Here is a 25162-nt window from a genome sequence, read left to right on the forward strand (position 1 = left end):
TTTATGATATAAGGAAACATACTGTACAGTCCCTTTCCTTTCTGAAAGAGGAAAAGAAGAATCTAGGCGCAGATACCAGGAATTAAATGCAAATATTTCGAGCCCTCATCTCTTATTCATCGTTTGATCTAAACCCCAAATCTCTTTATACAAATGAAGTGGCCTTGCCATTCTAATATATAGGGATATATTTTTTTGGATATGGGACTTTATTATAGAAATGTTTCAGTTATCTGATACAGGTCACTTGTAGGTTTATTGACCATCAATACCTTCATGAATCCCTCGCTCTTCAGCTTGTGCATGCTGTTGGCGGCGTTGTGAAGCCTTCTCCTCTGTGAGCGCAGCACAGAGTCAGCGACCTGCCACCAGGTCCTGCAGTTGAGCAGCAGAGCGAGTCCCACCACGCTGGCCACAGCCACGAGCACCGCTTTTACAGTCACATTAGCTGAATCCACTTTAAATATAGCCAAGAGGGCCATACCGGTCACCAGGCATGCCAGAGTCAGTGCAAACAGAACAAAAGAGGGCACGCAGCATGTCTTCTTCCACTTCTTTCCTAAAGATGGACAGAATGGAGCCAAAGATAAATGGTGTAATACTTAAGCAAGGAAAAGAAGGAAAAACCTAGAAGATACGATTAGCACCAACATCCATGTTATGCATCATTATCAAGTTCTAGCACCAATACAACAAAGAAGTGGAATTAAAGCAAGCAGCTTCAAACCTTGTGTCTCATCGTTTTTAAAGACTCTGAAGAGTCTAGTGGCCAAAAAACCAAATTCTCTTTCGCAAGCATCTGACAGCGTGGCAATCATCTCAGCCATGGAGGTCTCCCCACCCACACTCGACAGGCGGTTATAGTCTGTAAACAGAAATCTACACACACACACACACACACACACACACACACACACACACACACACCAGTAGCATGATATTTACGACCTCAGTTGCCAGAATCTAAACCTTCAATACACACTGCATAATTAAATATAATTAAATAGGTGAAGAGATTCACTAACACTTTATTAATTAGTATCTAAACTGGGGTTAGTATCTTAATGCTAAACGCTTTGGGCTACTGAACAGAGGTCATTAGTTCAAGTTCACCCAACAGCTGATCAGTCTTTTTTTTTGTATCAATTCTGAGTCGCTTTGGAAAAAAAGCCAAAATGAGTAAAACGTAAATCACAGCTTGATTACTGAAAAAGCTTTTACTACATTTGTCAAATCACGGCTCTGTGTTGGTACCTGACGGGCAAGGCCTTGGTTGTCTGCTCAGGAAGCTCTGGTGGGTTGACAAACATCAGTTTAAGCAGCAGCTCAAGGTAGCCGATGTGACGTGCCAGCCTGGTGCTAATAAGCCACGCCCAGCTCCAACTCTCGCCCTCTCGGCGTCCGCCAAAATACACAAGCACTATGACAGAAACAGTTAGCAAAACAGACAGATAACAAGGAGAAAGCTTAAAGGAGAATTATGCACTAAAACTGTATTATTCTATAGCATGGTATTAATTCTCTCCACCTAAGAGATTTGGCACAAACCAAAACTCCTTCATCTTCCTTCCGTGTTCAATCACTACAATACCCAGCATGCATTACACCAGTCGTTCTCACAGTGGGGTCCAGATTTTTATCATTTGGAATGAAATATTAAGTTCTTATAGTTATTATCCTTTTTTCCTTGGAATTGAATGTATTTTAATCCATACCTCAATAAGTTAGAAGAATAGGGCTATAAATAATCTCAGGCTCTTGGGCACAGATAAATAGGCAGAATATTATAACTACGCCAATGAATGATTAATAATGAACTAATCTCTAAAAAGGTTTGTGTTCGTTAAATAAACCTGTGCTGGATGATGGAGAAAGGCAAACTTATTTTACACCATTAAAAACAATCTCAGGCTGTAAACTGTTTGAGAATTACACATCAGGAATCTTCAGTTCAAATGTGTCATTCCATGTAAAAGAAATGAATACTAAGACCTGCTAGTGAGGACATGCTTTCATGCAGGTTTAAGTCTAATGAGGTTGTTATTTTGGCTCTCCTTTGTCACTTTCACTCAAGAAGATACAGTTGTTCTTCCATGCACTCTGGTGCACACGCTCGTGTCTGGACCACAGTAAACTAACCAGACCATTTCTGTCACTGTGCAACACTGCTCTCTGCTGGACAACAAAGACTCCCCCCCTCTTTACACATCGGATTATAAACTCCACAGCACATGGGTTTGAGTCATTTGATTTACTGCAAAGCTGATTAATAGAATGTGTCTGGCTGTAGTTGCTACTTCCTCTCATGTGTTAAAAAGCTTAACAAAGTTAGCATGGAGACAGGCTGCGAGCACGAGGCTAGACGTTAGTACAATGGGAGTAGTCTAATCCTCTGAATGACCTCTTTACTGGAGATGCACATGGAACTTGGTACTGCATTCATGTGCTTGATTCATGGGAAATAACTATGAATATGAGTTTCCAGTTTAAAGGCTGCACATGAACATCATTAATAGCTTTAACTACTGGCTTACGTTTCTAGCTGCTGGTTGTATTGTATACATTTTGGCACTAGCAGTTCACTTTAAAACAGTCTGTCCCTTAGAGGGAAAAACAACAAATACAAAATTGGAAGCATTAAAGGCTCTAAAAAAATGAAATTAATATACTGGTCATCTTAGTCTAAGCCTAAGATTCCTACCAAAGAATATGTAGAGCAAGGCAAGCAGGCTGAGGGCCACAGCGATGGCCAGCCTGGGATCGACAGTGAAGCCGAGGATCACAGCTACTGAGCCACACAGCAGTAGAGTCAGAACCACCACCAGCCATGAGAACTGAAACAATGGCTCCACCTGCTGGCCTGCAAATGTCTTCATTTCATCTGAAAATACAATGAGGGTCATTTAGTCATTATAGTTAAAGAACAGGCGCAAATATACCATATCTGTTCATTCTACTGGTGTTTAATGAGATTCATTTGCAGTGGTGCTTTTACCCTCCAGCTTCTTTAGCAGGAAGGATTTGCCGCTGCCCCACTGAGCATACAGACCCACGCAGATGGGCGGCTGCATGGTGGGCTCACTAAGGATGTCAGCCAGGGCGCTGCTGTACAGGTCATAACCCAGCATGTCGCCGTCACACTCCGTAGGGGACAAGTGCTCTACAACAGGTCAGAGAGGGAAAAAAAAAAATCATAATTTTTAACTAGTTTTAACCAAAATACTAAAGAAAAAGCTCACGAGTTAGAAGAGCACTCACTGGCACCAAAGATCTGGGTGAGGATGCTCTTCTGGTGCGTGCAGTCGATGTTGTAGGGTGTCTCGCCCTGCTTGTTGGGCTTGTAGAGAAGGCGGCCATCTTTAGGGTTTCTCAAGAGCAGCTCAGCCAGCTTTCTGCTCCGACCCCTGATAGCGATATGCAGCGATGTGTCTCCTTTCTGAAAGCACAGCATTTAATCCTGATATGAAATGTAATTCCTTTAAAACCCTATTTAAGTTGACATTTACACATGTGGACAAGAAAGAAAGAAAGAAAGAAAGAAAGAAAGAAAGAAAGAAAGAAAGAAAAATTCTTTTTTTTAAGTATAATCCAATGAGTGTGATGTCTGAAGTCCAAATGCTTTCATAATAGCTAAGAAAACAAGTTACACCAGATTACTGCAAATTTAAACACTCAATCCTCTCAAGGCCTTTACTTCACCAAATACAATTTCAATTAATTTATACCACTGCACACTCTGAATGATCGAACACTGTTACCTTGTCCACAGCAGACACCTTTGCTCCCTTGTCCAGAAGAAGCTCAACAATCTCAATGTTTCTCATTTTGGTAGCTTTAATAAGTGGAGTCTCACCTTCCTAAAACAAAGGATCACACACAAACGTGTAGGAAAGGTCATCTCTGTGTACTGCAGCACTTCTGCCTCACTGCAAATCAAGAGCTTTGGTTATACCTTGGTGTAGGCCTCTGTGTCAGGGTTACACTGCAGGATATCTCGCACCATGGTGGCGTTGCCTTTTTCTACTGACCAGTAGAGGGCTGACTTGCTGTCCTGTGCAGAGAAAGTGCATGATATAACGAAAGAATACCTGGGACAATGGGATAGAATGACTGCTTATACACACTCTGGGCCATTTTAATAAGAACACTCACACCCCTGCTTGAATGGGAAATAATATGTGAAAGAACAGCATATCAGGGTCCTCTCCTGTCATGCAAGAAGGCTACAATCCTCACAGACTCACAATGACTATAAAGTTGAAAATCTTTTTCCAGTCTTCAACTATCCAGTTTCACTGCCGTATCCACGCTCTCAGTTCTTCACTAATAAAACTGGAACTCGATGTGGTCTAATGCACTTGTAGCCGATCAGCCTAAAGGTTTGAGGTGTTCTGAGATGCTTTTCTGCTCACCACAGTCATAAAGACTATGTATTTGAGTTAACTTCCCTGTCATATCAAATCAGTCTGATCATTCTCCCGATTTCTGCCTGAACAACACACATACACTGGATGTATAAACTCTGAATAAACTCTATTTATACTGCTTTGTGTGAAAATCCCAGAGATCAGTATTTCCAGAAATACTAAAACCTGTCACCATGGGCAATCCCATTTTTGCCAGTTCTGATTGTAAGCTCTTAACCTGAATCTGTATGATTTTATGATTACAGGTGATTCGAATCTTTCAAGGTGGTTTGGTGACTGAATTTGGATATTATGACACTAATCTGTTATATTGTACAGTCTGATATGGTCCATGGTTTCATTTCTGAGCATATTAAAACAAATAGGAAGGAAATTTAAATACCTGGCCCTTAACATCAATGTCAGCATATTTATTCAGCAAAGCTCGGACAATCTCCACATGGCCTCCTCTCACTGCTGCGATTAGAACCGTGTCTCCACTCTGAGACCAAAAAAAAAAAACATACATACAGTACTGATCAATGTAAAAACAAAGCATCGGGAGATTCATTCTGTTGGTGAAAAAATACATTTGAAGAAAAAGGAAAATAAATACAGTAAATAAATAAATAAAAAGTGACAAGTGAGCAGGTCTTCACCCTGTCAGGAATATTGACGTAGGTGTCTGCATCCAACAGGTCCTGCACTATCTCAGTGTGACCCTCCATGGCAGCGATCATCAGCGCCGTGTTTCCGTCTTTATCGGTCATGTTAACATTGGGGTTTCTCTTCAGCAGCTCTTTCACCACCTCTGTGTATCCACCACGCACTGCCACGATCAGAGCCGTCATGGAGTTCTGACAGAGAAACACATCCGTATCAGCTCTCTGAAGATTAACTGGAGACAAAAACCTGTGTATTTATGAGTCGCATTTTGAGCACAGGAGACACAAACGGCAGCGATGTACAAATTAAATGATGTGTATATTTATCGAGTGATATAGTACTTAATATCTCATTGCTGTTGAATTCAACATGATTGGTGTCGATTCATTTTCAGGGTCGTTTTGTTGCATTTGTGTTAAATAAAATAAAATTCCTTAAATATCATCCTATGAAATATCCCTGAATAACTGACATCGAGCTGAAATGATCAGCGCACACGCACCGCTCCTTCCTGGTCCACGTTTGCGCCGTTCTCCAGCAGGTGCATCACACAGTCGTAATGACCTTTCCTCGCTGCCCAGATCAATGCCGTGGTGCCATACTGATCCAAAGATAAAAATGCATTTATTTAATAAAAATGTATTAAACAACCAGTTAGTTACTAAATATCATTTTAAATATACTTTATTTTAAGAAAAAAATATATTTTGAATTTTTTTTAAAATAACATTGAATGAATGAATGAATGATACAATTATACATTATTTTTATTCATTTTCTACCGCTTATCCGAACTTCTCGGGTCACGGGGAGCCTGTGCCTTTCTCAGGCGTCATCGGGCATCAAGGCAGGATACACCCTGGACGGAGTACCAACCCATCGAAGGGCACACACACACTCTCATTCACTCACACACTACGGACAATTTTCCAGAAATGCCAATCAACCTACCATGCATGTCCCTGGACCGGGGAGGAAACCGGAGTACCCGGAGGAAACCCCTGAGGCACTGGGAGAACATGCAAACTCCACACACACATGGTGGAGGCGGGAATCGAACCCCGACCCTGGAGGTATGAGGCAAACGTACTAACCACTAAGCCACCCTGTCCCCCTATTATTGTATTGTAATAATAATAATAATAATAAATTTTAAATAATTCTTTTACTATATACTATTTTTGTACTATATGTTTTAATTATTAAAACAATATATGTTGTTTCTTCATTTATGGATTGTATATGTTTCAGAAATAATCCACCCCTTTGTTGCAACTGAGCTGCTCCGCTGTGCCACTTTTACCTTAAAAGCAACTCCCAAAGTGTAGGAGTTTAACCAGAGGGCAAGGAGTTGTCATTTCTGTAAAAAAAACTGCTCACAACCAGCAGAGAGCTCTACAAAAGACTAACATTAAGCCTTAACACAAACCTTAATGACAAAGCTTACATTTTAGCATTGATAATGCCTTTCTGTTTACACCGAGCTAATTATTATATGATATTAAGCCAACACCGGAGACAAACGACAGAATGTTTTGCCAGGTCGACCCCAGAAATTACAAGCAACTAAGGAACAGGGGCAGATTTTGAACTCTTTAGGAAAACACAAACTGTACGTTCTCAGCTGAGAATATCTTAAAGATATTATACTTGATATGCTTATACTTCAGCTGAGGACGTACAGCATCATGGTTACTTTCCAAAAACCTTCAAAAACTGTCCTTCAATGAGACAATGCAATAAACCTCCAATCTCAGTTGAATCAGCTAACCCTACCCCAATCTCTCCATACCACAAAAAAGAACTCTCAAATAACCCCTAAATTGTCCCCAATCAAGTTTTTACATCACTACTATGTGCACGTTTCTCCTCCAGCATTCAATTAAAAAGCTTCCTCTGTAACGCATCACTACTTGTCCTCTGCTTGATATATCGCGTTGCATGTATTTCCTTATTTGTAAGTCACTTTGTATAAGAGTGTCTATTAAATAAACAAGCGTAATGCAATGTAAAAGGTTACAATCATACTAAAGCCTTGTGGGAATGGAAATTTTCTTCCTGTATCCTGACACTATGTTTACGTAAATAAGGCTGAATCCCTTCTCTGTGAAGTCAGCAACATCTTCAGATAGGGGAGATGATGGTAGTCACCTTGTCGGAGCAGTTGACTTTAGCACCGTGTTGCAGTAATAGACGAACGATTTCGGCATGGCCTCGACCTGCTGCCCAAATGATGGGGTACACGCCGTACTGTAGAGAAGAGCACGGGTGGAAATGACTCACTAACACACATACAAACCTCTTGAGGATTGGGTAGACATTAATATGTGCTGCACAGGAAAGACATTTTTATTTCTTGATTTATTATTTGAGTGGATGTGTTAGCATGAGGATTATCAAATGAAAAAAATGGAGATTGCCTGATTTGTTGTGTTGTAACTGTGTACCTGTCCAGTGATGTTGGGGCTCGCTCCTTTCTCCAGCAGAAGACGAGCCACTTCAACACGACCCTTATACGCTCCCCACATAAGAGCGGTCCAGCCACCCTGTAACCACACGCACACGCACACGCACACACGCACACGCGTATTTTAAATGTCCTTAGTAATGTCACGGGCCTGTTTTCCTAAACACGCATGGTCTGAGTCAGAGCGTTACTCAGATTGCAGGCTTGTTTTAGACGCTCAGCCTGTTATTATTAGCACTGTGCTACCGACACACTGGCACCATGACACACTTTTACAGACAAGCACTGTGACAGGAAACAAGCTGTTAATTCAAAGACTGAAGAAAAGTGCAATAGATGATACACAGGATTTCACATAGATAATAAAACAAAAATATCTAATTAACACAGTCCACAAAAACTGCTTAATAAATACAGTTCTCGACGGAGACACTGAGGATAGTGTGGCACTGTGTTGTTATAATAATAATAATAATAATAATAATAATAATAATAATAATAATAATAATTACACAGCAAAGCTGTCAGGGAAACTATTACGGAAGTACATTTCATAAACAACTATCCCTGGTTTCAGCTTGTATTTGCTTTAGAACTGGTGCAATGATTTAAATAATTAAAGCTGCTGCTCAATTCTAAGTATCAATAAAACAAAATAATAGTGTGTAATGAGCTGAAAAATGAAGAGTCAGATATATAAATAAACAAAATAAGATTCAAACATGTCCCTATTAAATGTTTCTTTCATTCTTTATTAAAAAGGAAGGTTTTAAGTCTAGTTTTCACACTACAGTATGTTATATTACTGTTTGATGGAAGTTAAAAAGCTCAACTACTGAAGTTAATTTTAGATATTAAGAGGCATCATAAGAAAAACGAACTGTGTTACGAGCAGAAATGTGTTGCAGTTTAAAGGAAATATATCATGAAGCCAATCGGGTGCACAAAGCACATTCGTATATGTTTTGATCTCATGCAAGAATTGTAACATAAGTCCTAAGAAAATGTTCAATAACAAACCTTGATTAAAAATAACGTACCCTGTATATTTAGGTATCATCTGACCTGTTGGACCTAAAACAAGTTGTTGAACAAAATGTGTTCCTTTTCTATGTAGGATATGATGTTTACCATGTCTCTGTGCTCCAGATTTGCATTGTTGGCCAAAAGCTCCTTCACCACCTCAACTTGGCCCTCCTTGGAGGCAGAAATCAGTGCAGTCCAGCAATCCTACATACAAGACAAAAAGCTGATCAGAAGCTTGACTAAATGCAAGATACTCCTTTTTTTTGGCAGACTTTGAGAGATTCAGAACGTACCAGTTGGTCATACCAAGTAGTCATGAGTGCCCAAACGCTATGGATAACAATGCTCAGTGAAGTGTGAGGTACTGTATGATACCAGAGGTGTGCGAGATCCTCAGGGTGTGTGTATGTTGAATGTCATCACCCAGTCATTTGCTGAACCACAATTTTGCATGCCAATTACCCAGCTCTGCAGGCCACCTGCTATTATGAGTGAACCTGGGGGAATCTAGCACTTTAGTGCAGGTCCATCCACAATGACATCATTCCAGGACACAGGAAACGACTTCAAATTGTGCTCATTTCTGTAAATTAGTCTAGTAATGTCATTGTTCTAGATAAGAATATATATTTATTTATATATATAGGCTGAAAAATCGCCTATCTAAATGCATACTGTGCTTGCTGGAAATATATAAATTAGACATAACTTGGTAAACGCCCCAGGTCCAGCGGCAGGATCCCACGCACTCATTGTCATCTCACGAGTTCAATTCCCGGGCAGGACGCTAACCCAGCCACTGAAGGTTTGACTCTCAGTGCCAGGCCCAAGCCCAGATAAAAATGGGAGGGTTGCGTCAGGAAGGGCATGCGGCATAAAAAAAAAAAAAAACTGTGTTTATCTTATATTCGGACCACGTAATCCGCTGTGGCGACCCCGAACAGGTACTGTTGTGTAATGAGGTGGAACAGGTGTACAACAGTGTTTACCACGTCATCCAGGTTAACGTTGGCTCCTCTTCTTATGAGCTCCTGCACAATCTCAATGCTGCCCTGTTCAGCTGCCAACATGAGAGGAGTCTGTCCGTTCTAGAGGTAACAACAACAAAAAAAAGATCACAGAGCCGCCACATTCAGCTACGGACAGGCTTTAAGCATGTGGACTCACAAATCTTTTAAGCAAAGTGTGTATGAGCAAGACGTTTAGATAACTTCCCCTCGGGATGAACCACACACACACACACACACACACACACACAATTAGAAATTTATTATTTTCTGTCATTTCAGGGTTTGACAAGATTTGTTTTTTTTTTTATCTTTGCAGACAAATGCTTGAATCCGCTGTATCGTTTTTCAAAATTTTCAAAGTAATTGGCCGGGATTTTTGCATTTATTTTTGGAGAACTAGCTAAGCTGGTGAAACTACAAGCACAGGATTCTTCTTTTACTACTAGTGAAGACACACATGTAACACTTTGTATGACAGCTGTACTCATGTTCAATGCACATGAATTGAAGAGAGCTTTAGCTGAATGTGTGTTGTGATGTCACATGATGGCTCTTGCAAAAATCACAAAATCCTAGAATGATTGGCTTAAGTCCTGGTCGATACAGCATGTGACTTCCCAGTAACTCGATCAAATCCTGACATTCACTATCATGCTTGGCTAGCACAATTTTACCAATGTTGTAAGTAGTAAAAGTGAAACTTGTCAGACTTCATAATAAAACATTTAATCAGAATCTCATCATTTCCAAAATCACTCTTTTAATCAAAAATGTATAAAATGTCTGATTCTGAAATGCATTTGAATATCCATTTGGAGTTGTTTAATAAAAAAAAAATAAAAAAAGTAACCAATCATGCAATGTTGTCATTAATGTTTTCAGTAAACAAAACAAACTCTTTATACTGTAATCATATTAATGGAGTATTTTTAACAAAACTAGTTAGTTGCATCTTCTAAAGCAACCAAAAACAATCTCCCTTATTTATCTCCTCTAAAGTCATCGTGTATAAACATCCGGTCTTTTTCCATGGTCTCTCACTCACATCACTCCTGCTGTCCACATCTCGGTGTTTGTCCAGGTAAGCTTTCACTGCAGGTAGGTTCTCCTCCTCCACATAGCTGAAGATGCTCTGGGAGGCCATAGCGGTCATCTTCAGAGAGCTTGTGGTGTCCATGTTTATGCCGTTAATCCTCGAGCCTGTTACAGGCTGAAGAATAACAGGGGACGGTGTGTTAGAGCTCAGTCTCTCAGTCAAACACCATGCTGTAAGCAAATCATCCCTACAACAGGCTCATTCGACCAGCGAGTTAAAGCGGGATTAATAATAGATGATAGAAGTAACCATTAGTGGATTCTGGGTTGAACTGGAAGCATTTCTTAACTGTCCTAGAAATTTTAACATGAATTATAACAAAATTCGACATGAATGTGTCGGAGTCACTACAAGGTATTTGGTGCATGTGAAATGAAACTCTAGTCCAGATTTCTAGCTAAATTATAAAGTAATTAAAAGTAGAATGGATAAATGTACCAGCTGTTATACACATGCATTAACAGTTCTGTGCTAGTTGCTAGTGCTACCGGTATATCATACTATAATAATGCGCATCATTAAATAACCAACAGCAAGTGTAAGAGACAAAACGGGGGTGTGGGGTGATGTGGGGTGAATATTAATATATTTATTTTTACCAGTTAGGACGACCGCTTCAGGAAATCTGACATGTTCCAGAAATCTACTACATCCACTACACTTTATCCTGATCAGAGTCGTGGTGAAAACTTCGCTCCTTATTGTCACTTACCTTGGATAAACTTGCTGCCTTTTAATTGCATGTTCATTTAGTTTAAACTACACTGAATTACTGGAACTTGGATGTTTAGGAAATCTTATCCTTTTTTTAACACATTTTACTACTTATTTTGCTTATAATAAACCATTTTTATTTAACATTATTTACCAGTTGTGTTAGAACAGCTGGATAATAATAAATGGTATAACTGGTCAGTTTGGCAAAGATATTGTAGAACTGCTCCACACAGACCTTCAGGATAGCCTTGTTATTTTCCTGGCCTACTTGTTAGGGAATGCTGAATAAACCTTATTTTCTAATCCTGGCCTACAGGACATTGCCTACTCATTCATTCCACTCCGGAATAATGAGAAATGTACTCAAAGAAGCACAGAGCATCAGTTAAGTCTACGCTGGCTAACAATGAACCCCACAGTAGCTTTCTGGCTTTATCGATCTAGATTAGGAAGACGTCTGACTGATTTGAAATTATAGAGCTTCGGTTCTACCCGTTCGAAGGTAAGTAATAGCCGGATATTCTTGTGTTCCATGCAAATGAAATGAAAAGGCTTAGAGTTTGTTTGGCATTAATCTCCCAATGCATTTTGAAAGCAGTGATTGTTTGAAAGCTGATCATGGGATTATGTTTAACTCAAACAAGACCAACAATCAAATCCAATGTATATTCATAGTGAGAAAAAAAATTATTTACAAGGATAAGGCAATGCTGGGTAGCAGTATTGCAACAGGTTTAAACGCCATTTGTTTACTTGAATCTTTCACTAGCAAGGTGGTAGCATCATATATCTCACGTTTGGTTGGAAGACCTAATATTCCTGTATGCTAACAAGCATCTATTCTTAAGCCAGAAAATAGAAGAGCTCATTTTTTCCTCATTTTCTGTACTGCTTATGCTACACAGGTTCATCTGGAACCAGATGCCTATCCTAGTGAACTCAGGGCACAAGGCAGGAGACACCCTGGAAGCTCACATACAAATACAATCACATACCCATTCACACACTATAGACAATTTAGAGATGCTACTGTACATCAGCCACATGAATCCAGACTAGGAGAGATAACCAAATAACCCAGAAGAAAACCCCAAAGCACAGAAAGAGCATGTAAACTTCACACACATAGGGCAGAGGTAGAACTCAAACCCCCAACCCCGGAGATATGAAACAAACATGCTAGCCATTAAGCCAAAAATGTATTTTATAGCAACAGAACGTTTTGGCCTTTATTTTTACTTGTTCAATGCCAGCATGTTCTTATTGTTCCACACAGCTGGAGATTGCAGAAGCATTCGAAGGTCACCAAACCTGTACTTAAACACCACTTCCATGCCAACAATCTATTTGAAAGCATGACAGAAGAAAGCGTATTTAATCTAAACATAAATGTAAGTGCCTGGAGTTCACTAATCACTTATGGAATGTTGGCTGTGGTGAGCTTTAAGGGAACAAACACTCAAAGTGGGTTATTTAGAAAAAAACCTCATCCGTATATGGTGTGTGTGTGTGTGTGTGTGTGTGTGTGTGTGTGTGTGTGTGTGTGTGTGACCTAGTGTACCAGTGTTGATGTATTCATTGATATCAAAGAAATTTTGTACGTCACTCTAGATAAGGGTGTCTGCCAAATGCTGTAAAAAAGTAAATGGATGTGTGGTGATGAACTGTTTCTTCCACCAAAGGTCTTGTGAAAAGTGTTAGAATACAATACATACTGGACTCTGAAGAATTAGTAGGCAATTTATAAGAAAACATCACTGCCTCGGTCGAGGTCTTCTAACTGGGTCATGACAATCTTCTAGCAGGACAACGATCCATATCTTATATCCAAATCCACAGAGAATTGTTCAAAGGCTGAAGAATGGAGCTTTGAAAATGACCATCGCAGTCCCTGAAAGAAAGCCCCCCTGGAATCCTGTGTTTTGAGAAGTGGTCTCAGATTCCTTACTCTGTATTCTTCAATCGACGATGTGTTGTGTGAGAAACCCAAACTTTAACCTTGAAATGGTCAGCATGTTTTCACTGGGAGGTTAAGCAAATTAAAAACAAAAGATATTCATAACAACATTTACCCGGCTTTACCAAACGGGTCAAAAATTAGGGAGCCGACTTGATTGTAAACTGTTTGAAACCTCAGGCACTTTCCTCACATCTCGATCTGCAATGCAACCAGTAAAAAATACAAATAAAAATAAATTTTAAAAAAATCACACAAAATTGTTCAGAAAGTCTGTATTTTGTGGCTTTAATTTTTACAAAGCTGTTCCAGCATGAAGAACTTGCACAGAGACCAGACCTCAACCCCACTGAAAACCTTTGGTTATGGCTCCTTTAACATGTACAAATCAATACTGTCTAGCTGACAGGTCAATGCTGTCTAGCTGATCAGTGAACATAACTTCTTTATCTTCTATTTCTGCTAGCAAGTTTTTGTCCATACTGTGTCTGAAATGTATGTTGGTCAATATTAATTTCTTATTTATAAGACAATAAATAGCAATCTCTCCCTCATATGCCTTGTGCTTATGGCTGAATCGCAGCCGTGCTGAAAATCAATATTACTGCACTCTCGTTGTATTTATTACAACTGCTCCTGTGCTTCTGTGATATTACTTCACACGCTCCCTCCAAACTCTTCTGTATTCTCTGCACGGGTTTGAATGCTCTCGGTAGTAACTGTAACATGTTTGAACTGTTGTCGTGTTGCCCTAAACGCCCACAGTACATTATGAATCGCCTTTGTAGATAAATTACAACATTGTTTTTCGTTCAAAAATTACAAACTGAGAAAATATCATAGCTGAGCTCATGGTCGGTCACAGAGTTTACCTTTACAACCATTTCTATTAACATCACTGCATTAAAAAGTGCTGAGGTCATCAAATCCGAAAAAGACAAGTGAAACCAAGCTGCTTAATGATGCTTCCATTCTGCTAATCATGCCTATTACCAAGCCCATTAATGCTGCTGGTGGGGAGTCTGATCATGGACTCATTTGACCCAGTACATTATGTCCTATAAATGGTCTTCTAAAGTAAGTCCTGGAAACCCTTGGCAAGCCTTGGCATGATCTTAGCATAGCTGTGTAACATTCGGACGTATTGGCGAATCCACTCACATTAAATTCCGACCGGTCTGAAATTCTAAGACAGAGTTTTTGCTTTTCATCACAAACCTTTGCAGATAAGTAACAAAGGATTCAAAACCACATCCAGCCCGGGTTCGAAGGTCACTGATCCCAACTGCCCCACTTTCCCTTTTTAAACAATGCCATTTCTAACAGTGTGAACAGTTCGAGGCAACAGAAATATTACGAGTTATATTTGCTCCAAAACTGTTCTCCCAGACAAGACCCTTAAAACCGGAATTTACATTAAATACATTATTTATAGCACTACACATGCTGCACACAATAGGGGCTAATTCCAACAAGCCCCTTAAACTCTCAGCTGATTTAGTCTTTGCAAGAATTCTCCTAAAATGAACGGGGCTACATGTTCGCCTATAATAAGGAAACAGGAAAGAAAAGTGCTGACTCAGTGCTATGATTTTAATGCTCATAAAAGCTCATAAGACCACAATCACAACTGATATCAAAAATCATGCTGTGCCTTTGTTTGTAGCTCTGTAGCCCTGACACACCCTGTAGTGCCCCAGAACAGCTGCTCCCTCGTGTGTAAGTGCTCTCGTGATGCCGGCCGAGAGCCAATCATCTGAGCGGATGATCTCCTCGGCCTAATATTGACCGAGCAAGGTTCAACCCCAAACTCCCTTCCCCACACACACACACACACACACACACACACACACACACACACACACCACTGCTGATGATCACAAAGCCAGAACAAACAACAGTACAGATAACATAATCAATATTCCTAAATCACTCAAAACATCTTGTGTGTGCAAAACTTACAACCTGGCACCTCACTTGTGATTTCCTCCAGCGCTGTAGGCTGCTGATGCTTTCTCGCTGTCTCTCCGAGTGCACGCTACTGTAACTAATGAGGCTTGCTGAGGGATGAAAGAGTAACGACCCTCCTCTATCCTCCTGAATAAAATTAATGCCCCACCTCCACTCTTCCGGACAATAACTCCCCTCCCCCTGTCATCCTTGGCCACGCCCCTCTTCTCCTCTTCCAAACAGAGCAACACGCCTTCTCCTCCTCCTCTCCTGACATGACCCAATGCCAACACGTGCCAGGATTAACATACATTAGAGCTGCACTCCACACCTTCATCAGAGATGCAGCATCACTTTCTCTCTGCTCAAGTACACAATGTCGTGCTGGCATCAACGTTACAAACCGTCAAAAGCAAAAGTGCATAAATGAAAAGAAAAGAGATAAATAAAGAGGAGAGAACTGCTGTGTGCAAATCTTCAGCCGTCCCTTAAAAACAGAGCACTTTGAGTACATTTGAAACATCAAGATTCAGCCTAGAATTCAACAGAGTTTGAGATTTTTTTTATTCTTTTCTATAATGTTTAAATCTGGACTTTTTTTTTTAAATGATTCTTTTTTTAAATAATTCTGCTCTAGTGTCAAGTGTTGAATTCATAAAATCTGCTTAATATTAATAATATAAATTAACATTCACCCACACTGGGTGAGCACCTTGTACTATGCCTGCATACTACGTCCTCCATCATGCTTTCCATTTAAAGTATTTCCATGTAACAAGGTTTCTATTTTTATTTTTTGTAGAAAACAATAATACGCCTTCATGTTCCTCTTAACTCCCCTTTTTTTGCATGTTTGCCTCTTAAGGAAAAGTGTGAAGAGCTGAGCAGCTCGGATCAGGCTGCTTGCGTGATTTCTTTCTGTGCTTGAAAAAAATGTAAACAGAAGACTTTAGGTGGATTTTAAACTAACAGAGAACCACCTCCATCAATCATCCAGGGAAGAAAATTTAGCTTTTTTTTTTTTTTTTTTTTTTTTACAAGCCTTGATATTTTTGTCCTTGTACAGTTATGTGTAAAGAGCATCATGTCGTCTAGCACTGTGTATAACGAATAAAATCATTCATGAATCATTTCGAATGTAAACGGCAACAAATATCTTATAGCGATGACTATCAGGATGTTCTGCAGAACAAGACTGCACCAGGTTGTGGTGTTTTAATCAAACATGGTGTGTGTATATAGAAGCAGATACATGCTTACACATACAAAATTCAGCTATATACATTTCCAGAGATTACACAGGAATCAGAAAGAGCAGACTTGCTGCTTTTCTAGCACATTACATAAGCACTATATCTATATCTTATACTCCATCTATTCATTCATCTTCAGTTCACCGTGGTCAGACCCAGAGCTTACACACAATTTCTAAATTTCACAACGAGGGGCTTTTTAGCCCAGATACACACACCAACCGGCATGTTTATGAAAGGACGGATGAAACTCGAGAACCCAAAAGAAACACACAGTTACAGAGAAACTCCACACAGAGAGAAACCCGAGGTCAGGATCGAACTATTGAGCCTGGAGCTAGTGAGCACAGGAAGTCAACAGATATTTATTCAGATTTGTTCTAACAGTGAATGAGTTTGTGTGACAGTGTGGACCGGGACTGGGGGATTTTCTTATGATAGTTAGTCATTTATAAAGTATGAGAACAAAAGTAAAAACTGGGGAAAATTATTAAGCAAAGTTTAAAGCTATTTTGTGTCTTCTTATATTGATTGACAAGGTGAAATCTTTTAATTATGGTGCTAAAAATGTAAAATGTATTTTTTTTTCATACAAGAAATTTTGCCTGTCAGTTTTTTGGAATGTCTTAAAATATGATATGATTAGATCAACAAATTCCTACAAGATATTACATACTTTAAGTTCCTTCTATTTGACAACAATTATGTTTACATGCACCAATTTTCGTCAATACGAGCGTTTTCAATCTGAGCGCAGCTTCGAAAAGTACTCTTTATATGAACCCTAAATCATTGTGATCCGATTCATATATTAAAAAACTAAACTTCTGTGAAAGAGCAGAGTGACTGATTTCATGTTCACACCACAGCACTGCGAATGTGCACATATTTTTATTCTTGTTAGAAAAATCCAGAATGCATGATTTTTTTTCTCTACAGTGGTATATTAAAAAAGACATATATAAATACTAAATACTAAAATAAAAACAACACCAACCTTTTAAATCTGATTAAAATGAAGGCTTTTCAAACCGATCCATCTTTTAATCTGATTAGTAATATGGATTATTACGAATGTAAACACACTGTAGTTTTTTTTTTTTTTTTTTGATTTTGTAGTTTTTTTTGAATGTAGTTTTTTTTTAAGTAGTTTTTATTTTTCTTTTATTCCTTTTTCTGTTGGAGGTTTACACTGCTGCCCTAAGCCTTAAATTAAAGACTGACTTGTCAGCAGTTTTGGACTTTGGACAAGGAACAAAAATGTCTTTTAAATATAAACCTTCAGCTAAATTAAGCATGTGGTCACAGATCATGGATGCTGAGGATGTGTTTCCATGCTGTGTGTGTGTGTGTGCATATATATATATTACACAGTATATGTATGTGTGCGTGTGTCATATATATATATATATATATATATATATATAAATATATATATATATATATATATTTTTGTGTGTGTGTGTGTGTGTGTGTGTGTGTGTCACAACAAACATAAGTTAAAGACTAATAGCACATGCAGTATTTGTCACATTTTGTCACACAGTATCAGTCATATTAACTAAACAGTTACACACAGAAAACTCCAAAAACTCCATAAACACACATTTAACTACATTTGGTTGTCAATTTGGAGCGCACGAGCCAGGCGTTAATTAGTCACGTGATGACGTGTAACACTCAACAATTTAACTTACTTTGACTTCCTCCAGAGGTCTGAAGCAGGACTAATGAACCTCACTCCCCTCCAGTCACAGCGTGTTTCACTTGTTTGCCAACAGATGCACAGCCATTTTGTACAGCAGGGTGGTCTTATTAAAGCCCACGTCAAAAAAACATACTGTTTACCTTCATAGTGTATGTAAATAGTGCGCACGAGAGCGCAGCCCCAGCGTTCACGTGTTACTGACGCGCTATTTAGTACACTAGTATGCAAAGGTGGGCGGGGCTTCGAGTTGTTTCTCTGATAGGACACGCCCACTCGAGTCTGCAGTTTTTATACAAAGGTTTGCAAGGTTTATAAAAGAGAAAAAAAGGTTTAAAATATTCATGTTTAATATATTTTATGATTTATTTACAGCAGAATACGAAGAAGCTAATAGCTAAAAAATTATAGTCTAAGGCAAGAAACTAAGGAAACAAAGAAAGGTAAAAATCAATCATTTCTTTTTAGTTTTTCATTTTTTTTAATTTTTTTTTAAACAAGTTTTGCTATAAAACTCTGGGTCTTCATTTAAAATGTGTAAATCAATTACTTTAAAGTACATATCACATATGTATCTTTTCTTCATTTTCCTATTATTAATAATAATATTAAGATATATTAAACATTTATAATATAATACATACATACATTATTATTATTATTATTATTATTATTATTATTATTATTATTATTATACAATATAGTATTACTATTAAATATTAATATATTATTATTCTGTTACATCTTTTATGTGATAATAATCTACCAGACTAACATGTCTTGGTTAATTTCATCTGACAACCTACTAAATGTCTTGGTCCATTTTTCTTTACGAGTATAAAAGCACAATATTTCTAGCACGATTTGACATATCAGTGTTTTATATCATTTCCCAGCAAATCACTTTGCATGGAGGCACACGACTATTATTATTATTATTCACATGGCAGCCATTCACCGTCACACACGTGCAATATTAAAAAGAAGTCTCTCTTCACTAGAAAACATGTTCATAAACATTTTAATCATCTGGTTAAATCAGTAGCTCGCTGCCAAACACACGTCATACAATACAGGATGAAGCAAATTCCTATGCTTGTTAGAATGATATAAGTATTTCTTTAAAATATAATCTGAATGAGGTAAAAATCACAGTGTTTAGAAAATATGTGAAGAACAATCTCAGAATTCATGTCAGTCAGATTTAAAAAAAAAATTAAACCCCATTAATAATAAAATAAATTCTTGACAATTGAATTTTCCAACCAAAAAAAAAGACTGAATGGTTAAACAAATCCCACAAAGGCAAACATTGTTTATTCTCCATCTGACATTATGATCATGATGAAAATAAGAAGTAATCACGTTACATTATGAATCTAAAAAAAAGGCTTTATTGAAATGTCAACACACACAGGCCAAAAAAGAAAAGAAAAGAAAAAAAGAAACCTTCCCTTAAACTGCAATTTGGACCGCAACTAATAAACTGACCCTGTCACAGAGAGAACAACGTATCCATCATGCAATGTCTGATAACAAGATGAGAAAAACTGTAGAAGTAATAAAGTTTCTTCTTCTTCCAGCTGTAAAGACTGACACTACAAGGTTTTTGGGGCACATAAATGACCTGCCCATCTGCCATCTGCTGGCTGTGATACTGGCTTTCGGTTCATTCAAGGTTTTTGAGTATGTTTAACATGTATCTATATATTAGACCTACACACGAGATAAACCCGATAAACCAGTCAGCACTAACTACAGATAATGGATTCAAAACTGTTTAGTGGACACTGTTTAATACTTGTGCAGCTTTAGGTATGATATGCCACTTTATTAGGAACAACTGCTTGTTTATGCAGTTATATAATTAGCCATTTGTGTTCAGACAGTTAATCAGACAGCTAATGATTACGTCAAACATCAGAATGAGGAAAAAGTGTGGTTTCTGTGATCATGGCAAAGTTTGTTGGTACCAGTGGGCTGCTTTGGTTATTGAGAAATAGTCTCTCTCACACACACACACACACACACACACACACACACACACACACACACACACACACACACACACACACACACACACACACACACTGACTCTCTCTGTGACATCTCCAAAAAATTGTTGTGCGGCTGCCACATGATGATTAGCTGTTCCTAATAAAGTGGCCGGTTTTGGATTAAAAAGGAAGGGGGAAAAAACGATCCTGATTTACAGTAATCTCTCAGCACTACTCCGTTCCTCCAGTCGTGACACACCGGACGTCCCATGAACGATGACTGTGTGAAACATGACTAGACTCCATTACAGTATCAGTATAAAACCAGGTGCCGTTATACTCATAACATGGACCTCGACAAAACAGAGAACATCTGACTGACAACAGCTGACATCTGACTGACAAATACAAATTCAAACAAATGGTCGATATTTACACCAGACAAGTGTTCACACACATTCAGACTTACAGACACGGACGACGTCGTGGTTTGAGTTTATTAATAAAAAACACCTTCTTGACATGAGTTTGCATTGTAATGTCATCCTTAATCTTTAAATTTTGTACTTTTCCCCCTCCAAGAAAAAAAAACATCACATCACCTTCATCTCCAATCTCTCTGTATCTTTAAATCATATATATTTATTTCATACGACCAAATGAGCCACTTCATTGAATTTCTGAATCCCTTTAATGCAAAACCTCTCACCTTGTTGCTCAATATAGAGAGTGTGTGCTTTCAGCCAGACAGCGTGCACAGTGCAGCGATTTGGCACTTTGGACATATGAAGCAGTTTGGCATTGATGTGCTGGTCATGTGGTTGAAACCATTGTCTTGTTCAAACGATAGATAATCTACTGTTTCTTTCTGTACTGTCTTTGGGGTAGTTATGCTGCTCAGTGCTGATAAGAAAATAGGAGTCCTAAAGCTAGCCTTGCCGTTTGGTTTGGTTTCGTTAACGGCGTAGCCGTGCGTTCTTTAAATTCCGACACGATGACGTCTCTGGGTATTTAAGCAGAGATGGGATTATATAAGCGTTAAATACATCAGGGTATAATTGTTCACCTAAACAGGATTATAAAAATAGGATAAAATGTAAAAAAAATCCAATCCCTGATGGGTGGTTTTACTTTAGCGGATACTGAGACTAATACATGTGGCGTAATCGGCTGTTTGCTAGGCGGCCTTGCGTGTGCTAATGGAAGCGCTTTCCTGCAACGCAAGAGCAAAACCGTCTCAAAACATCAGCATCTCATTACTACAAGAAAGCTTGTGCTGTTAGTGGATATCTCATGATCTTATTAAGAGGAAACATCTCATTATTCTGAGGAAATCTCTCACTGTTACAAGACAATAAGCTTGTTATTAATCTTGAGAAATATCTCATTGTTACAAGAAATCTTACGATGAAAAAAAGCTTAGAAGGAAGATCACGTTTTGACATAAAAAGCTTATTATTAAGAGAGAATCACCTTTGTAGAAAACGTGTTCGGACAATAATGAATAGTTTTTCTTGTAATACCATTGTTTTGTTTTTTTTTTGATAATTTTCTCATAATAACGAGATGCTGAAGGAATTTTAATTTTATTTTATTATGTGTCAGAAACGTGCTTCTGTAAGTGCCACGCCGGTTGGTTTGTGTACGTTCTTTCTAAAATAATCCTTTTTCCTCATTTATGATGTTTACCATCTTCAACTTAAACACTATTGAATCCTCTACTATATCTGCTGCTAACACTTCTACCAAACATCCTTCACACTCCAGATCAAATTGATCTGAACTACAGGACGTGCGCCGGACCGACGCCAAACGTATGCTGTAATAAAAACAAGGGTACAGAGATGCGACGGTCCTCCAGTTTAACGTGCAGCCGTAGAAAGACAGAATACAAAAAATCCGGATACGACAAATGGTGTAGTGTAAAAAATCTGTACGGTCCTAGCAGATACACCACAATACAAGCTCTAGGTGTGATTCCTGTGACGTCAGAAGATGACGACTGTAACTGCAGAGACACTAAAAGCTCTTGAACCGAATTCGGCCTTAAAGTAAACCAATAAACAGAAAAGTGATTCATATAGGAAGAAGTTTCCCTTCGTTCCAAATGAAGCAGATATGTATCGAACAGATCGACGACCACCACTTAAATCAAGAAGCTTTGGCTTATATGAGAGATTGGCATCAATTGAATTTCTTTATCAAACACCCCCACACACACACACACACCCCACACACACACAAAAAAAAACTAACAACAAACAAAAGTATAATTGTTGAATTGATAATTTAAAAAAAAAAACCTCTAAGTACTTTGAGAGCTGGTCTCAAATGTTCCTTCCTCAAACGCCAGTCTGCTGAGCACTGGATAGTAAATAGAGGGTTTTTAAGGCAACTTGTATTTGTTAAGCTCCATTAAGACCCAATCGATTCCTCTTGTTAGCAAATCACTGTGACCAATTAAAGCCTAGGTCTGGCCAGGGTTTTTTTTTCCCCATTGTAAACTGAAGCGCAATCAGCCCCAGTGTCATTCTCTGAGGCTCACCGCACTCGCTCGTCTGTCCTTAATCATGTTTTAGTAACATCCCATTTGGGTTAGGTTGGAGGGAGAGAAAACAGCCGCTCTGGCTCGTCGGCCCTGATGCGAGTTCCTCGCAGCTCTGAGTTGTACGAGGCGGAGGGATGTGTGCATCCTGGACTTTCAGGAGGTTTTCTCTTTCTGGTTGCAGTTGCTGTCTGTGATGGAGAAGTTGTTCGCCTCTACTGACTGGGACTGTTTTTCCTGCAGCTTGTCACGTGATGAACTGCGCTTCACAGGAAGGGCTAGGACCAGCAGGACACAGATCACATGCAGAAAGTAGTACCAGGACCTGAGAGAGAGAGAGAGAGAGAGAGAGAGAGAGAGAGAGAGAGAGAGAGAGAGAGAGAGAGAGAGAGAGAGAGAAATAAAAGAAGAAATAAAAGAAAGAAAGAGAGAGATAGAGAGAGAGAGAGAGAGAGAGAGAGAGAGAGAGAGAGAGAGAGAAAGAAGAAAGAGAGAGAGATAGAGATAAAAATAAAAGAGAGAGAGAGATAGAGAGAGAGAGAGTAAAGAGTGACAGAAAAAAAGAGTGACAGACACAAAGAGAGAGAGAGAGAGAGAGAGAGAGAGAGAGAGAAATAAAAGAAGAAATAAAAGAAAGAAAGAGAGAGATAGAGAGAGCGAGAGAGAGAGAGAGATAGAAATAAAAGAGAGAGAGAGAGAGAGAGAGAGAGAGAGTAAAGAGTGACAGAAAAAAGAGAGTGACAGACACAAAGAGAGAGAGAGAGAGAGAGAGAGAGAGAGAGAGAGAGAGAGAGAGAGAGAAAAGAAAGAGAGAGACAGGGAGAGCGAGAGAGAGATAGAGATAGAAATAAAAGAGAGAGAGAGATAGAGAGAGAGAGTAAAGAGTGACAGAAAAAAGAGAGTGACAGACACAAAGAGAGAGAGAGAGAGAGAGAGAGAGCGAGAGAGAGAAAAGAAAGAGAGACAGAGAGTGACAGAAAAAAGAGAGTGACAGACACAGAGAGCGAGAAAGAGAGACACAAAAAAGTAAGAGAGAGAAAAAGACACAGAGAGAGTGATAGAGTTATAGAAAAAGAGGGAGAGAGAGAGAGATACACAGACAGACATATGGTGCGAGATAGACACAGAAATAAAGAAAGAGAGAGAGGTTAGTGCATCATACTGGGCCATGCATCACTTTAAAAGGTCACATTACATTTAATTCCCTATTGATTACTAAACTTACAGCTGGATTATAGGTGATATAACTAAAAGGTGCCAACACTTAACATTTAACACTTAGATCATTATTATTATAAGTTTAACTAAAATCTTTATACATGACAAATAATCACTGTAAGGGCTGAATGGTGGAAAGGAATCACAGAGCTGTAAGAGTCAGTTACTGTACCGTTCTTCTTTATTGTCTAAGCTTCATATCTGACTGTTTATATTACATGTAGATAATGTGTCTGTTATCCCATGATGCACCAGGGCTCTGAACTCATCAGTCATTGGTTTATTTCTCATAGCATCACATTTACTCATCAGACCAGAAAGTAGAAATATAATAATGAAAGCCTTCCCTTTTCTGACCTCTATCTCTCCGTATGTTTCTCTCTCCCCACGTCTCTTTTTTTATCTCTCTGTCTCTCGATGTCTTACTCTCTCTCACTCTCTCTCTCTCTGTCTATCTTTCTCCCTACAACTCACTCTCTTTCTCTCTCCCTCCATCACTCTCGTTCTTTCTCTGTCTCTCTCTTCCTCAGTCTTTCTCTGTCTCACTGTCTTTCTCTCTCTCTCTCTCTCTCTCGTTCTCTATGTCTTTCTCCCCACAACTCACTCTTTTTCTCTTTCTCATTCTCTCTCTCCCTCCATCACTCTCTCATTCCTCCGCCGTCTCTCTCTTCCTCCTTCTCTCTCTCTCTCTCTCTCTCTGGTTCATTTTAAGAAAACTGAAATATTACGTGAATGTGGTCTGACAGTTGATGTCTCCTACTTTAGACGTTTGATATAAAATGTCCAAACAAGGGGAAGATGATTTGGAGCATGAAAACACACCATTGTTTCTTCTCTCCTGGCTGGCCATCTGTAACCTTCAGCTCATTCCGCACACCCATCATCATCATCATCATCATCGCTCTGCCTCATTCTCTTTTTAATAAGCGTCCTTTATAACGTTCTGTGGGAAATTTAATAAGGCTACAAATTACCGTCATAGATTTCCTTTGTCTCGACACGGGCCATAAAACCAGCTCTTCCCTTGAACGCTTGCCCTAAAACCTAAATCTTAATGGTGTTGCTGCGTCAGACAGAGACAAAATCACGCTCTCTGTTTCACCTCTGTCAGAGATAATCACTCTTGTTAGCCATCTTGGATTTGGTTTA

The 25162-nt window shown here is 38.9% G+C and overlaps 2 protein-coding genes across 9 annotated transcripts in view; both read right to left on the reverse strand.

The window, feature by feature from the left end:
* Positions 1-18473, reverse strand: part of kidins220a (kinase D-interacting substrate 220a) — a 48846-nt gene extending 30373 nt beyond the window's left edge. For 4 of the 5 annotated variants that reach the window (XR_007144519.1, XM_027172225.2, XM_027172224.2 and 1 more), the window contains exons 1-17: positions 18246-18473; positions 10621-10785; positions 9555-9653; positions 8671-8769; positions 7520-7618; positions 7224-7322; positions 5575-5673; positions 5066-5263; positions 4810-4908; positions 3953-4051; positions 3759-3857; positions 3259-3436; positions 2996-3160; positions 2702-2881; positions 1255-1420; positions 728-879; positions 273-559 (exon numbers count right to left, since the gene is read on the reverse strand). Coding sequence is in view for 4 of the 5 variants with exons in the window: in XM_027172225.2 (XP_027028026.2) it covers positions 273-559; positions 728-879; positions 1255-1420; positions 2702-2881; positions 2996-3160; positions 3259-3436; positions 3759-3857; positions 3953-4051; positions 4810-4908; positions 5066-5263; positions 5575-5673; positions 7224-7322; positions 7520-7618; positions 8671-8769; positions 9555-9653; positions 10621-10752 (2250 nt within the window). In the remaining variant the exon portion in view is untranslated. Of the gene's footprint in view, positions 1-272; positions 560-727; positions 880-1254; positions 1421-2701; positions 2882-2995; positions 3161-3258; positions 3437-3758; positions 3858-3952; positions 4052-4809; positions 4909-5065; positions 5264-5574; positions 5674-7223; positions 7323-7519; positions 7619-8670; positions 8770-9554; positions 9654-10620; positions 10786-15307; positions 15451-18245 lie in introns of those variants that run through there. The other variant, XM_027172223.2, reaches the window with a different exon arrangement.
* Positions 18474-19258: 785 nt separating this feature from the next.
* The window catches only part of mboat2a (membrane bound O-acyltransferase domain containing 2a), a 58176-nt gene continuing 52272 nt past the window's right edge, over positions 19259-25162 (reverse strand). For all 4 annotated transcript variants that reach the window (XM_027172166.2, XM_027172165.2, XM_027172168.2 and 1 more), the window contains one exon: positions 19259-23120. In XM_027172166.2, coding sequence (XP_027027967.2) covers positions 22952-23120 — 169 coding nt within the window. In that variant the 3' untranslated portion in view covers positions 19259-22951. The remainder of the gene's footprint in view (positions 23121-25162) is intronic.

This window comes from Tachysurus fulvidraco, chromosome 12, assembly GCF_022655615.1.
Source record: "Tachysurus fulvidraco isolate hzauxx_2018 chromosome 12, HZAU_PFXX_2.0, whole genome shotgun sequence".
In the NCBI taxonomy this organism is placed as follows: Eukaryota; Metazoa; Chordata; class Actinopteri; order Siluriformes; family Bagridae; genus Tachysurus; species Tachysurus fulvidraco.